Consider the following 13,020-nt stretch of genomic DNA (forward strand, 5'->3'; position numbering starts at 1 on the left):
TGATAATGGAAATCTTTAAGAGTGATGTGATGAAACGTTGTCCTAGATGGGAAACATAACTTTGGTACTATTGGGAAAGATGAAGTGGAGAAGAAACTGTGTTAACTTGAGATGAGAACAGCTCTGAATAGTGGCAATGGAGCAGTGGATATACACTAGAGGTGGAAGGACTTACATCTAAATCCTGTATTCTATTCCCATAAATTGTGTTAGTCCCTCATTGGTGTCCAACTCTTTGCGACTCCATGGACTGTATCCTGACCGTTTTCTTCGTCCATGGAATTCTCCAGGCAAGAATACTGGAGAGGATTGCCATTTCCTTCTCCAGAGACTCTTCCTGACTCAGGGATGGAACCCAGGTCTCCTGTATTGGCAGGCAGATTCTTTACCATCTCAACCACCAGGGGAACCCGATATAGTACATCAAGTGAATTTTTGCTAAGGGAGCCATACCCGTGCTTCCCTAATGGCCGTCCTGTTTGGAGTGGGCCAACCAGCCTCCACTGTCCAGAGGGCTGATCCCAGATTGCCGGTCGCAGTGTCACGGAGCGGGTCTCTCTAGCTACCGTCTCTATGGTTCGCGGAATCTCCAGGTTGGAGCTTGACCGGTCTGGCTTTTGCGCGTGCGCGAGCCCAGGCGCGTGCCCGCCCTCCTGCAACTGCCCGAATTCTCGGGAGGGAGGGGTGGGTCTGGGAACGTTGCGGCGGTGGCCGCCGCGGCCCCAGCACTCAGGGATCTTCCCCCGCCAAGCCTGAGCTGGGGACCTTCCGTTGCCTCCTCCCGCGGCGCTCACCCGGGCCCAGATGGTGGGTCCGGAGGATGCCGGAGGCTGCTCGGCAAGAAACCCCAAGTTGCTCCTTTTGCCGGCGCCCGATTCCGCGGGCCTGGACGGGAAAATGATTCGGGCCACAGGCGGCTTTGGCGGAGGCGTCGGCGCTGTGGAGCCTCCCGAAGAGGAGGAGGAGGAGGAGACGCCGCCGCCTCAGCAGCTCCTTCAGCGTTACCTCGCGGCGGCCGGGGGACAGCTGGAGCCCGGGCTGTGCTACTGTCCGCTGCCCGCCGGCCACTCCTGTGCTCCGCCGCCCTCGGCAGCCTCGCGCTCGGACGCCTGCCAGCCGGACGCCGGCTCCAAGCACCGCGACGCGGAGGCGGCGGATGCTGGCTCGGCGCGACACGGAGGCATGACCAACGGGGACTCGGGCTTTCTGCTGGGCCAGGACTGTCGCGACCTGGCCCGCGCGGGCAGCCGGGAGCCGGTCCACCGCCGCCTCCGTCCGGACGGGCCTGGCGACGAGGGTGCGGACGGCGCGGGCATCCTGTCTGACTGGGCCGCGCCGCTCGAGGACCCACTGCGGAGCTGCTGCCTGGAGGCGGCGGACCCCGAGGAGCCGGAGGGCGCGGGCAGCGGCGCGAGGGACAGTTCGTCCAGTGACGGCAGCGGCAGCGAGGACTTGGAGCGGCTGGGAGCCGGAGCCGGGGGTTCCGAGGAGGGGGCATCGCCCATCACCTCGGCGGAGAGGACTAGTGGGGGCGCCGGCGCCGAGCCGCGCGTCGGTTTCTCCGACGTTCACTTGAACTCTCGGAATACGTTCGAGGTGAGCCGCTGCCAAAGCGCCCGCGACCACCTGCCGCCGGCGGGGGCGCCGGTGTCCTTGCCGGCCGCGGAGGAGGGCCCTGCCGGGACCTCGGCTCGGGCTCGACGGAGCGGCGGCTTCGCCGACTTCTTCGCCAGGTATAGCGCAGGCTACGCCCGGGATCGGGGCGGGCTTGGGGCCGGGAGCGGGCGGAGAGCGACGTGAGGGCAGCCTCAGAGCGTGGCTCTCGCTGGCGTTAGGATTGAGCTTTGATTTGTCACAGGAGGGACCAGGAACTAGGTCTGCATTGTGTTGTGCGTCTGGATCGGAGAAGTTGTGAGCGCGGGGAGCCAATCTTGGTGCTTCCCTGAGCTGGACGCTCTACCTGCCATTCACATCTGGTTTCTGTGAATTTAGGCCAGCATGCTAGTGCCGTATCTACAGTTTTGCCTCTTCCGGAGAAATAGACAGCCTTCTTCGTCCGCGTGTACTATACTGTTAGGATTTAGGGGCGGGTGGCGGTGCGGGGTGTGTGTGTACAGGTGCGGTTGTGAAAGAGAAAGGGAAGTCATTTTCAGAGCTGTCTCTTTGCGTGGAGTCTAAACCCATTCAAGTAGTTTGGGAATTATTGAAATTAGAGGTGATTTAGCGTTTAGCAGCCTGTTTCAGTGGCCTTTATTAAAATACCGTCAGTTTAGTATTTAAAATTTGATCCAGCCTTTAAAACCAAATTACTATGGCGCTTTATCTAGAAAAATCCCTTTTCCCTCCTTTTGCTAGATAGACCTGTACTTTTTTCCGGCAACTTCTGTTAATTTTTTATGGTGTCGTATATGTGATTTGACCTGCTAGTCTTGAAGTTAAATTGTGGTGCTGGACATTGCAAGTTTCTCAGTGGGACGTTGATAGGGATACATATGTCGTTAGAAAATACTCATCTTAATGCACCTTAGTAACAAAGCAGTTTCCTGTGAGTCAGATTTTGACACGCTTTTTTGAAGTCTTTAGATAAATAGGAAAATATTCCCAACTTGGAAAACCCTCCCTTTCAAAGTTCTTTCTCCTTTCTTCTGTGTTTTTGTTCCCTTTTCAGGGTCATGACAAAAACCAGAAATAAAGAAACAAGTAATGAGTCTCAGATTTGAGAGGATTATACAATTAGCGTGCATATTTGTAGACTCACAGACAGAGTTTTCTGACTGAAATTAGTGTTTCTTATTCCCTTTTCTGCTCTATTAACTGTTGTTTAAATCAAGATTGGGGAAATCCTAATTATGTTTTAGTCATGTGTGTGCTTAGTTGCTCAGTGGTGTCCGACTCTTTGTGACCACAGACTGTAGCCCACCAGGCTCCTTTGTCCATGGGGATTCTCCAGGCAAGAATACTGGAGTGGGTTGCTAGTGCCTTCCTCCAGGGGATCTTCCCAAGCCAGGGATCAAACCCAGGTCTCCTGCATTGCAGGCAGAGTCTTTACCAGCTGAGCTACCACAATCTTTACCAGCTGAGCTATCAGAGAAGCCCTGTTTTACTCATAGGACATCATATATAGTAGTGAAATGTGCATTTGTCCCTCAAATTATGCAAAGATCTGTGCAAAGAGACATACTTAAAGCTAGTAGTGGCAATATTTTTAAAGCTCTTAAGGTGTGTGAAGCTTGTAGGTATTTTTTTTCCTTTCTTTTTTTTTTTTTTGTGGAGCTTGTGGGTATTTATTGATCATGTTTTGATGTCAGGTATCAGGCGGTTTTAGATTTGAACAGGGCTTTGGAGAGCATAGCTAGTTGACATTCATATGGCTTAGTTGATGTTCATGATATACTTTTCATGTGTATCAGAACACTGAGTGTAAAGTCAGTAAACTTAGGTCCCCTGAAGTTAATTTCTCTAAGCTTTGTTTCTGAGATATGAATGTCAAGATTCTAAGCATCATTGCTTCCTTCATGTAACATTCTTGGGAAAGGACAGAATCAGACATTAGGACTATTTTTCTGTTAGCCTTTAGTCAAAACCTTAACTAGATGCTGAACACCTTCAAGGCAAAGACTATGACCTTCATTTCTGAATCTAAAATATCTAGTGTTGCATGAAGAATCCCATTCAGATTGTGTTGAAGTGACAACTTTCATGGACTCTCCCTCTTTTACTGTTCTCTAGGTAGTGTAATTTTGAACAAATCTTCTATTTCCAAAAAGAATAATCAGAAATTTTCTCTTCTCCCTACAACCTAGGAGTGTTTTTCTTCCCATAAACAGTTGTCAGTTAATGGCAGAGCTGGGTTAGAAACCAGGGTTCCTGATTTTCATTCCAGGAATTCAATCATAACTCTCTTCTTTCCCACCTGATTATCTAAATCTTTCCCTTCTCCTTTCCATTTCCTCTCTTTCTCTTAACTGGGTCAAAAAATCTATAACAAGAAATACTTTAAAATACTAGTTTCATATTTGTTTTAACCTTTTACAAGTAAAGAGAGTGGACCATTTTATGGCTCTGTTTATCTGTTACTACAAAAATTTGTTCAATCAAGACACATCATTTACAGAAGCCTCACTGAGTAGGGTAGAAATCATGTAGGAAAAAAAGGAATTTGGTCCAAGATGGGACAGTTCTCATTATCTCCTTCCTGCTTGCCCTCCCTTCTAGATGAAGTGAGTTCTATTTCAGACTCTGTTGGGAGCTTGCCTCAGCTGCACATGGGCATCTGTGTTTATAGTGACTTGATTATGGGAGCCCTAGAAGTAACATTCAGGAGAAGGAAATGGCAATCCACTCCAGTATTCTTGCCTGGAGATCCTGTGGACAGGGAAGCCTGGTGGGCTGCTGTCCATGGGGTCGCACAGAGTCGGACACGACTGAAGTGACTTAGCAGCAGCAGCAGCATGCATTGGAGAAAGAAAGGGCAACCCACTCCAGTATTCTTGCCTGGAGAATCCCAGGGATGGGGAGCCTGGTGGGCTGCCATCTGTGGGGTCGCACAGAATTGGACACGACTGAAGTGACTTAGCAGCAGCAGCATAAGCAGCAGAAGTAACATTCCCTCAGGTCCTTGGCCTTTTCCTGTCTCCAAAAGTTTTGAAGTGCTAGGTGCATGCCACTGCTTCCACTCGCACAACTTAGCAGTGAGAAGATGAAAGTTAAAAGACAAATTTCTTGTGTTTGTAGGCTAGCCTTTGTTTCTCAGGGGTATGTTTATTATTCTGTTCTGAAAGTGAAGTAACTTTAAACCATTTTTATGGGTCCTTTAAGCAAATCCATGTCTTGTTTTCAAACTAGAGTGATGTGTTTTTTATGTATGCTCTTAATAGGTGTATTTTAAAAGCCATTTAATACTTTTGAGTATTAATACTCAACTTGAAAACTTTTGTTCTGATTGCACTGGCAAAGTCACTGTTGTTTAGAAGCGCACAAGTATGTATCTATGTCTCCTGATAGTGTTAATTTTTTTTTTTTTTTTTTTTTTACAAAATCTGCATGATAAATCACAAGAATTTAGTAACTTAAAAGGGCATGACTACGGTAGGCAAAAAATACTAAAGTTTTTTTTCCTTCTATCTGAAAGATAAACTTTATAGATTCTGGAATTTATATAAATCTTTATAGATTGATTTTATAGATTCTGGAACATAGAGATTTATGTAGCTTACCCTGTAGTTACCAACTCTGAAACTTCCTAAACATTGCACAAAAATTTTTTTGTGGATCTCTTTTTATTATGGGTAGCTGAATAGGGAAGACTAGCAATGGTAGGCTCATTTAGTGGTTTCTTTTCACATATTGGGTGTCCCTTGTGGCTCAGCTGGTAAAGAACCTGCCTGCAATGTGGGAGACCTGGGTTCGATCCCTGGGCTGAGAAGATCCCCTGGAGAAGGGAAAGGCTACCCACTCCAGTATTCTGGCTTGGAGAATCCCATGGACTGTATAGTCCATGGGGTTGCAGAGTCAGACACAACTGAGCGACTTTCACTTTCATATATAAGCAGTCTCCAATCTCCCCACTGAAAATTGTTGAGAATATATATTCTTTTTGTTATGATATTGAGAATTTTGAAAATTTGTTATAATTTTTCTTAATTTAAGATTCTCAGAAATAACAGAATCAACCATATTTTCACTACCACTCAAAATTTAGTTGATGTTCACTGCTACTGCTGCTGCTGCTAACTCGCGTTAGTCGTGTCCTACTCTGTGCGACCCCATAGACGGCAGCCCACCAGGCTCTGCCATCCCTGGGATTCTCCAGGCAAGAACATTGGAGTGGGTTGCCATTTCCTTCTCCAATGCATGAAAGTGAAAAGTGAAAGTGAAGTCGCTTAGTCGTGTCCGACTCTTAGCGACCCCATGGACTGCAGCCCACCAGGCTCCTCAGTCCATGGGATTTTCCAGGCAAGAGTACTGGAGTGGGGTGCCATTGCCTTCTCCGTGATGTACCGTAGTTGATGAAATAAATCATTATTCACCTGACTGAGCCACCATTGACTTTCGTCAGATAGGGCTCCCTTATTTGTCCTACAGTGTGTATTCTTCCTAGTCAACTAAAATAAGAGCCACAGTTTCAGGACCAGTTTCTCAAAACAAACAAACGAAAAAAAAAACCAAAAAAAACCCTTCTTTAACACTTCAGTAAAGAAAAGGTAAAATATCAAACCTCTGATAAGTTTGAAAAGATTTTTATAGCTCCCCAAAGCAAACAGTTCTTTATAACAGGTATGGTATGATTATTTAAAAGAAGAATTAAGAAATATCTTGCTCTAAACATTAATTTTTTGTTATTATAATACTATAAAAATATTCATTAATGTGTCACTAAGGGAATTTTGTTGGACATTACTTTTATATTAATATAATTAAAATGTGTAAAATTTTAGAAAAACTGAAAAGAATGTGTAATTAGTTGCTTTAGAATAAAAATGAGTCTTTTAGGATTTTAGAGTGTTGTGAAGCTATCCATTATAATATTAGATTGGGGAGCTAATGGCTGAAGAGTCTTTGTTTCCTTTTCTTATATCTAGCCCTTTCCCCTGCTCAGATCCAATAATTGCTTAAAAAAACCAACCAACTGCAAAACACAGTTATCTGTACCAAACCATTAGAAATCCAACAGTGATTCAAGGAGTTCATGGTTAGAGATGTAATCATCTGAATATAAATTCAGTAGAAAGTATTGGGAAACTCTAATTTTTGTGGGACTTGGTTAATTTTAATCACTCAAACATTATTTCGAAGTGCTAAACTAAACTAACATTTTAACACTAAGTCCCAGTTAGCAAAGCAGACTCTAATATTAACTAGGAATTGGGACTTCCCTGGTGGTCCATTGGTTAAGAATCCAGGCTTCCGTGGTAAGACACAGAGATTTACTTTTTATTTTATTTTTTGAGATTTACTTTTTATTTTTTAAGATACTTTTTTAAGAATAGGTTTATGTTTATAGAAAAGTTGCAAAGGTACTATAGAAAGTTCTGGTATATCCCTTGTCCAGTTCTGTTGACAACATTACATAACTGTGGTTCATTTGTCACAATTAAGCAAAGAGTTGGACACGACTGAGTGACTGAACTGAACTGAAGAATCCATCGTTTGAACATTATTACAGTTAAACTTCACGCTTTGTTTAGCATAGAGTTATTGACTAAAAGAGCCTTCCCAGGTGGTTCAGTGGTAAAGAATCTGCCTGCCAATGCAGGAGACACAGAAGACTCAGGTTCGATCCCTGGGTTGGGAAGATCCACTGGAGAAGGAAGTAGCAACCGGCTCCAGTATTCTTGCTTGGAAGATTCCATGGACAGAAGAGCCTGACTGCCTACAGTCCATAGGGTCACAGGGAGACAGACACAACTGAGCACGTGTGCACCACACCTCTATTGTTGGCTGTAAGACTTTTATTTGGGAAACTATTGTGTTTTACTGTAAAATCAGAGCTGTTTAAAGTAGAAGGAATTTTAGGAGTCACTTTATTCAGTCTTTAATACTCTATGGAAAATCAGGGTTAGCTTCTGTTTGCTAGCCATCACTTAGTAAGATGGTATTAATTTAGTATTGGAAATGAACTAGACATAGTAATGAGTTTAAGTGATCTAAAGCAATGTTTTTTAAAGCTTTTCAGATTATTTGGATTTAACAACCGGTACCCATTTGCCTCTGGAAAAAAAATGTCAAGTATATTTTAATTTTACATAATTTCATATTTTTATAAAATTATTTTAATATGTCTTTCCTTTATATATTTTTTTGATTCCTAAATTATTCCTGTGACCTAAGAAAGGTAGGGTTTATTTTTATTTTATAGCTATTTGACCAGAGACAGAGAGTTAATTAAAAAAAAATCAGAACTAGGCATAGGTATGATTCCTGGGGTTTGAAGCTAATACATTGATTTCTGTGAATTATAAGAAGTTTATGAATGAAAACATAGCTTTTGATGTCGTGAAAATACTCTTGTCTTGAGAAATAAGAAACTTGACTTTTGTCCTGGGTAGTTTCTTTTCTTGTATCATTAAACAATTTATGTGATCTTGGGCAAATTACTAAATTTCTTCACTTCACTTTCCTCATCTATGAAATTTAGAGATTCAGAGTACCTTTCAGCTCCAATACACTATGATGTTGTGTGATTCACTTGCACTCACTGTTGTAAACCTCAAATATTTGTTGGCTAAATACTACATATGTGAATTGAATTGAGTTAAAGAGAAAGCTTTTTAAAAAACAGCATGATTTTTCATCTGTAAAATGAAAAAGTTGCCAGTAAATTCTATCTTGAACATTTTTTTGGTAAAGGCCTAACTCTGCCTGAGAATAATCATGCTAAACATCAGTCTAAACATCAATGATCTTTGTTTAGTGTCTCATAAGCAGTCTCATAAACAGACCAGCAGCTCTTTTTTTTTTTTCTTTAGCAATTCTAGATTTTTTTTTTCTTTATGATTTCTTTGGAGTAGGAAAGTGAGAGAGTAAGATAATAAGTAAATTCTAGTTAATCAGTGAATTGGAGTTTGATACTTTAACTTCCAGACCATGATTTTTTCCTCAAAGTTTGCCAGTGTGCCACTTTGGGGAACTGATAGCTTAGTACACTAGTCCCTAGCCTTGTTATACTGCAAATTAACCTAAAAGCACATTAAAAAAATTAGATGTTTCATAATCCACAACCCTTAGGTGGATGGATTCAGGGGACTTGCCCTTGGCAGGTGGAATCTTTAAGCTATAGGATGGATATAGAAGTGAAGTAAAGTGAAGCGAAAGTTGCTCAGTCGTGTCTGACTCTTTGTGACCCCATGGACTAGACAGTCTGTGGAATTCTCCAGGCCAGAATACTGGAGTGGGTAGCCTTTCCCTTCTCCAAGGGATCTATCTTCCCAACCCAGAGATTGAACTCAGGTCTCCCACATGGCAGATGGTTTCTTTACCAGCTGAGCCACAAGGGAAGCCCTGGATGGTTATAGTGTACTGCTTAAAGATGTTGATTGTGGAGTTAGACTGCTTGGGTTTGAATTAGCTTGTTATTGTTTTATAGTCACTACGTTGTGTCCAACTCTTTGTGACCCCATGCACTGCAGCACACCAGGCTCCTTTGTCTTCCACCATCTCCCAGAGTTTGTTCAAATTCATGTCCATTGATTCGATGATGCTATCTAACCATCTCATGAAAACCTACTCCAGTGTTCTTGCCTGGAGAATCCCATGGACAGAGGAGCCTGGCAGGCTACAGTCCATGGGGTCACAAAGAGTCTGACATGACTGAAGTGACTGAGCACAGGCACAGCACAGGCCCATTGAGTCAGTGGTGCTGTCTAACCATCTCATCCTCTGCCTCCCTCTTCTCCTTTTGTCTTCAATCTTTCCTAGCATCAGGGTCTTTTCCAACGAGTTGGCTCTTCCCATCAGGTGGCCAACTATTAGATCTTCAGCTTCAGCATCAGTCCTTCCAATGAGTATTTACAGTTGATTTCCTTTAGGGTTGACTGGTTTGATCTCCTTGCAGTCCAAGGAGCTCTTGGGAATCTTTAGCAGTTCAAAAGTATCAATTCTTGGGCACTCAGCCTTCTTTATGGTCCAACTCTCATATCTGTACATGACTACTGGAAACACCATTGCTTTGACTATACAGACCTTTGTCAGCAAAGTGATGTCTTTGCTTTTTAATATACTGTATAGGTTTATCATAGTTTTCCTTATAAGAAGCAAGTGTCTTTTAATTTCATGGCTGTAGTCACCATCCACAGTGATTTTTGGAGCCCAAGAAAATAAAATCTGTCACTGATTCAACTTTTTCCCCAAATGTTTGCCATGAAGTGATGGGACCAGATGCCATGATCTTAGTTTTTTTTTTTGGTTTTCAAAAATATTTATTTTTTTTTCCTTAATAGCTTTGTATATTATCTTTTTTTATATTTTATTTTGTTTTTTAACTTTACAATATTGTATTGATTTTGCCATATATCAAAATGAATCTGCTACAGGTATACATGATCTTAGTTTTTTTAATGCTTTTTCACTATCCTGTTTCACCCTTATCAAGAGGCTCTTTATTTCCTCTTCACTTTCTGCCATTAGAGTGGTATCATCTGCATATATGAGGTTGTTGATATTTCTCCTGGCAGTCGTGATTCCAGCTGGTGATTCATTCAGTCTGGCATTTTGTATGATGTACTCTGCGTGTACGTTAAATATGCTGGGTAAAAATATACAGCCTTGTCATACTCCTTTCTCAATTTTGAACCAGTCAGTTGTTCTGCATCTGGTTCTAACTTTTCTTCCTGACCCACATACCCGTTTCTCAGGAGACAGGTAAGGTGATCTGGTATTCTCAACTCTAAGAATTTTCCACAGTTTGTTGTGATCCACACAGGCAAAGGTTTTCTTGTAGTCAATGAAACAGAACTAAATGTTTTTCTGAATTCTCTTGCTTTCTCCATGTTGGCAGTTTGATCTCTGGTTCCTGCCTCTTCTAAACAGAGTTGTTACATTTAGCTTGAAGACCTTTGAGCATAACCCTGCTAGCATGTGAAATGAGCTCAGTTGTATGATAGTTTGAACATCTTTGGCATTGGCCTTCTTTGGGATTGGAATGAAAATGAGCTTACTAGCTGTGTATTTACGGATAGGTAACTTGACCTTTCTGGACCTTAGACAACTCATCTGTAAAATGTGGGTCATAATGATAGCTATCTCATGGGATTGTCATGAGCGTTAAATGAGATAATACGGCAAATGCCTTGTATTTATTATGTGGTGTATAGTGACGACCCACATCTTATTATTCAGACTACAGGAGACTGCCACAATCCCTTTCCCAACTCCCTCACTGAAATCACTGGTTTAAAAAAAGGGAGAGCCCGGGATGAATTTTTTGTGTACTCACTAAAGAAGCATTGCACAATTTGTGTAGTAGATTTTATTTTTTTAACTTATTTATTTTAGTGGGAGGCTAATAATTTACAATATTATAGTGGTTTTTGCCATACATTGATATGAATCAGCCATGGGTTTACATGTGTTCCCCATCCTGAACCCCCCCTCCCACCTCCCTCCCCAGCCCATCCCTCTGGATCATCCCAGTGCACCAGCCCTGAGCACTCTGTCTCATGCATTGAACCTGGACTGGCAATCTGTTTCATATATGATGATATACATGTTTCAGTGCTATTCTTTCAGATCATCCCACCCTCGCCTTCTCCCACAGAGTCCAAAAGACTGTTCTATATATCTGTGTCTCTTTTTTCTATCTCACATATAGGGTTATCGTTACCATCCTTCTAAATTCCATATATATGCATTAGTATACTGTATTGGTGTTTTTCTTTCTGGCTTACTTCACTCTATATAATAGGCTCCAGTTTCATCCACCTCATTAGAACTGATTCAAATGTATTCTTTTTAATGGCTGAATAATATTCCCATTGTGTCTATGTACCACGGCTTTCTTATCCATTCCTCTACTGGTGGACATCTAGGTTGCTTCCATGTCCTGGCTATTATAAACAGTGCTGCGATGAACATTGGGGTACACGTGTCTTTTTCAATTCTGGTTTCCTCTGTGTGTATGCCCAGCAGTGGGATTGCTGGGTCATATGGCAGTTCTATTTCCAGTTTTTTAAGGAATTTCCATGTGTAGTAGATTTTAAAACAGTTTGTATTTGGGATTGGATGGGTGTTAAAATGGACTCTGGTGTAATGATACAGGATTTTTAGAAGTCTTGAAGCTTTGCCTAAAAAGCAAGTCTGAGAAGGAACTGAAAGGAGAGAATGTTGAGAAAGATTAAAATATTTGTATCTTTTGTTGTTTTAAGGACCTTTTATAGAACGGAGAAGGCAATGGCACCCCACTCTAGTACTCTTGCCTGAAGAATCCCATGGACGGAGGAGCCTGGTAGGCTGCAGTCCATGGGGTCGCTAAGAGTCGGACCTGACTGAGCGACTTCACTTTCACTTTTCACTTTCATGCATTGGAGAAGGAAATGGCAACCCACTCCAATGTTCTTGCCTGGAGAATCCCAGGGGTGGGAGAGCCTGGTGGGCTGACGTCTATGGGGTCACACAGAGTCGGACACGACTGAAGTGACTTAGCAGCAGCATAGATAGGGAAAGACACTTTTTAAGTTTAAATTCATGAGCCTTTTAACCTGGCTTGCTCATATATTTTATACTTCGTATGTTGTGGTAGGAAAGCTATGGGGAAATGTGGAAACATTGGGAGATTTTGAAGTGATACATTTGTTACCCATCTCCAAATGTATTATTCAGAAAGGGAAAGCCAAACTTATTCCTATTCCTAGGAGCCCTATTGGCTACATTAAAAGTTGTCCCCAGGGAGTTCTGACTGCTTGTTGCTTAGACCCTACTACAGTAGTTATTGAACATTAGTGTTGAAAACTGGGCTTTCCAGGCAGCTCTAGTGGTAAAGAACCTGCCTGCCAGTGCAGGAGACATCAGATACCCAGGTTCGATCCCTCGGTCAGGAAGACCTCCTCCCTAGAGGAGGCATGGCAATTCACTCCAGTATTCTTGCCTGGAGAATCCCATGGACAGAGAAGTCTGGTGGGCTGTTGTCTATAGGGTCACAAAGAGTCGGACACAACTGAAGTGACTTAGCAGTAGCAGCAGCAGCAGTATTTAAAATTACCTGTGGTGGGAGATGGGGTGGGATGTGAAGAATGCAAATTTCTTGAGCACTCTTTTTGATTCTGTAGATCTTGGGTGGGGTCCTGTAGGAATCCAAATGTTTAACAGAATTTCTCAAGTGATTCTGATGAAAGTGGTTACCACACTATAATTCATGAAATACAGTTGACTGTTTTCAAACAGGAGTTTGAACTGCCCAGGTCCACTTACATGTGGATTTTTTTCAATAATAAATAACTACAGTCCTACACCATCCTTTGTTGATTGAATTCCTGGGTGCAGAGGAGAAAGGGATGACAGAGGATGAGATGGTTGGATGGCATCACC

At 42.6% G+C, this 13,020-nt stretch overlaps 1 protein-coding gene across 3 annotated transcripts in view; it reads left to right on the forward strand.

Moving 5' to 3' along the window:
* The first annotated feature begins 676 nt into the window (after nucleotides 1–676).
* TBC1D12 (TBC1 domain family member 12) overlaps nucleotides 677–13,020 on the forward strand; it is a 96,580-nt gene continuing 84,236 nt past the window's right edge. For 2 of the 3 annotated variants that reach the window (XM_055560692.1, XM_055560693.1), the window contains exon 1: nucleotides 677–1,733. In XM_055560692.1, the coding sequence (XP_055416667.1) occupies nucleotides 805–1,733 (929 nt within the window). In that variant the 5' untranslated portion in view covers nucleotides 677–804. The remainder of the gene's footprint in view (nucleotides 1,734–13,020) is intronic. The other variant, XM_055560695.1, reaches the window with a different exon arrangement.

This window comes from Bubalus kerabau, chromosome 22 (genome assembly GCF_029407905.1).
Source record: "Bubalus kerabau isolate K-KA32 ecotype Philippines breed swamp buffalo chromosome 22, PCC_UOA_SB_1v2, whole genome shotgun sequence".
In the NCBI taxonomy this organism is placed as follows: Eukaryota; Metazoa; Chordata; class Mammalia; order Artiodactyla; family Bovidae; genus Bubalus; species Bubalus kerabau.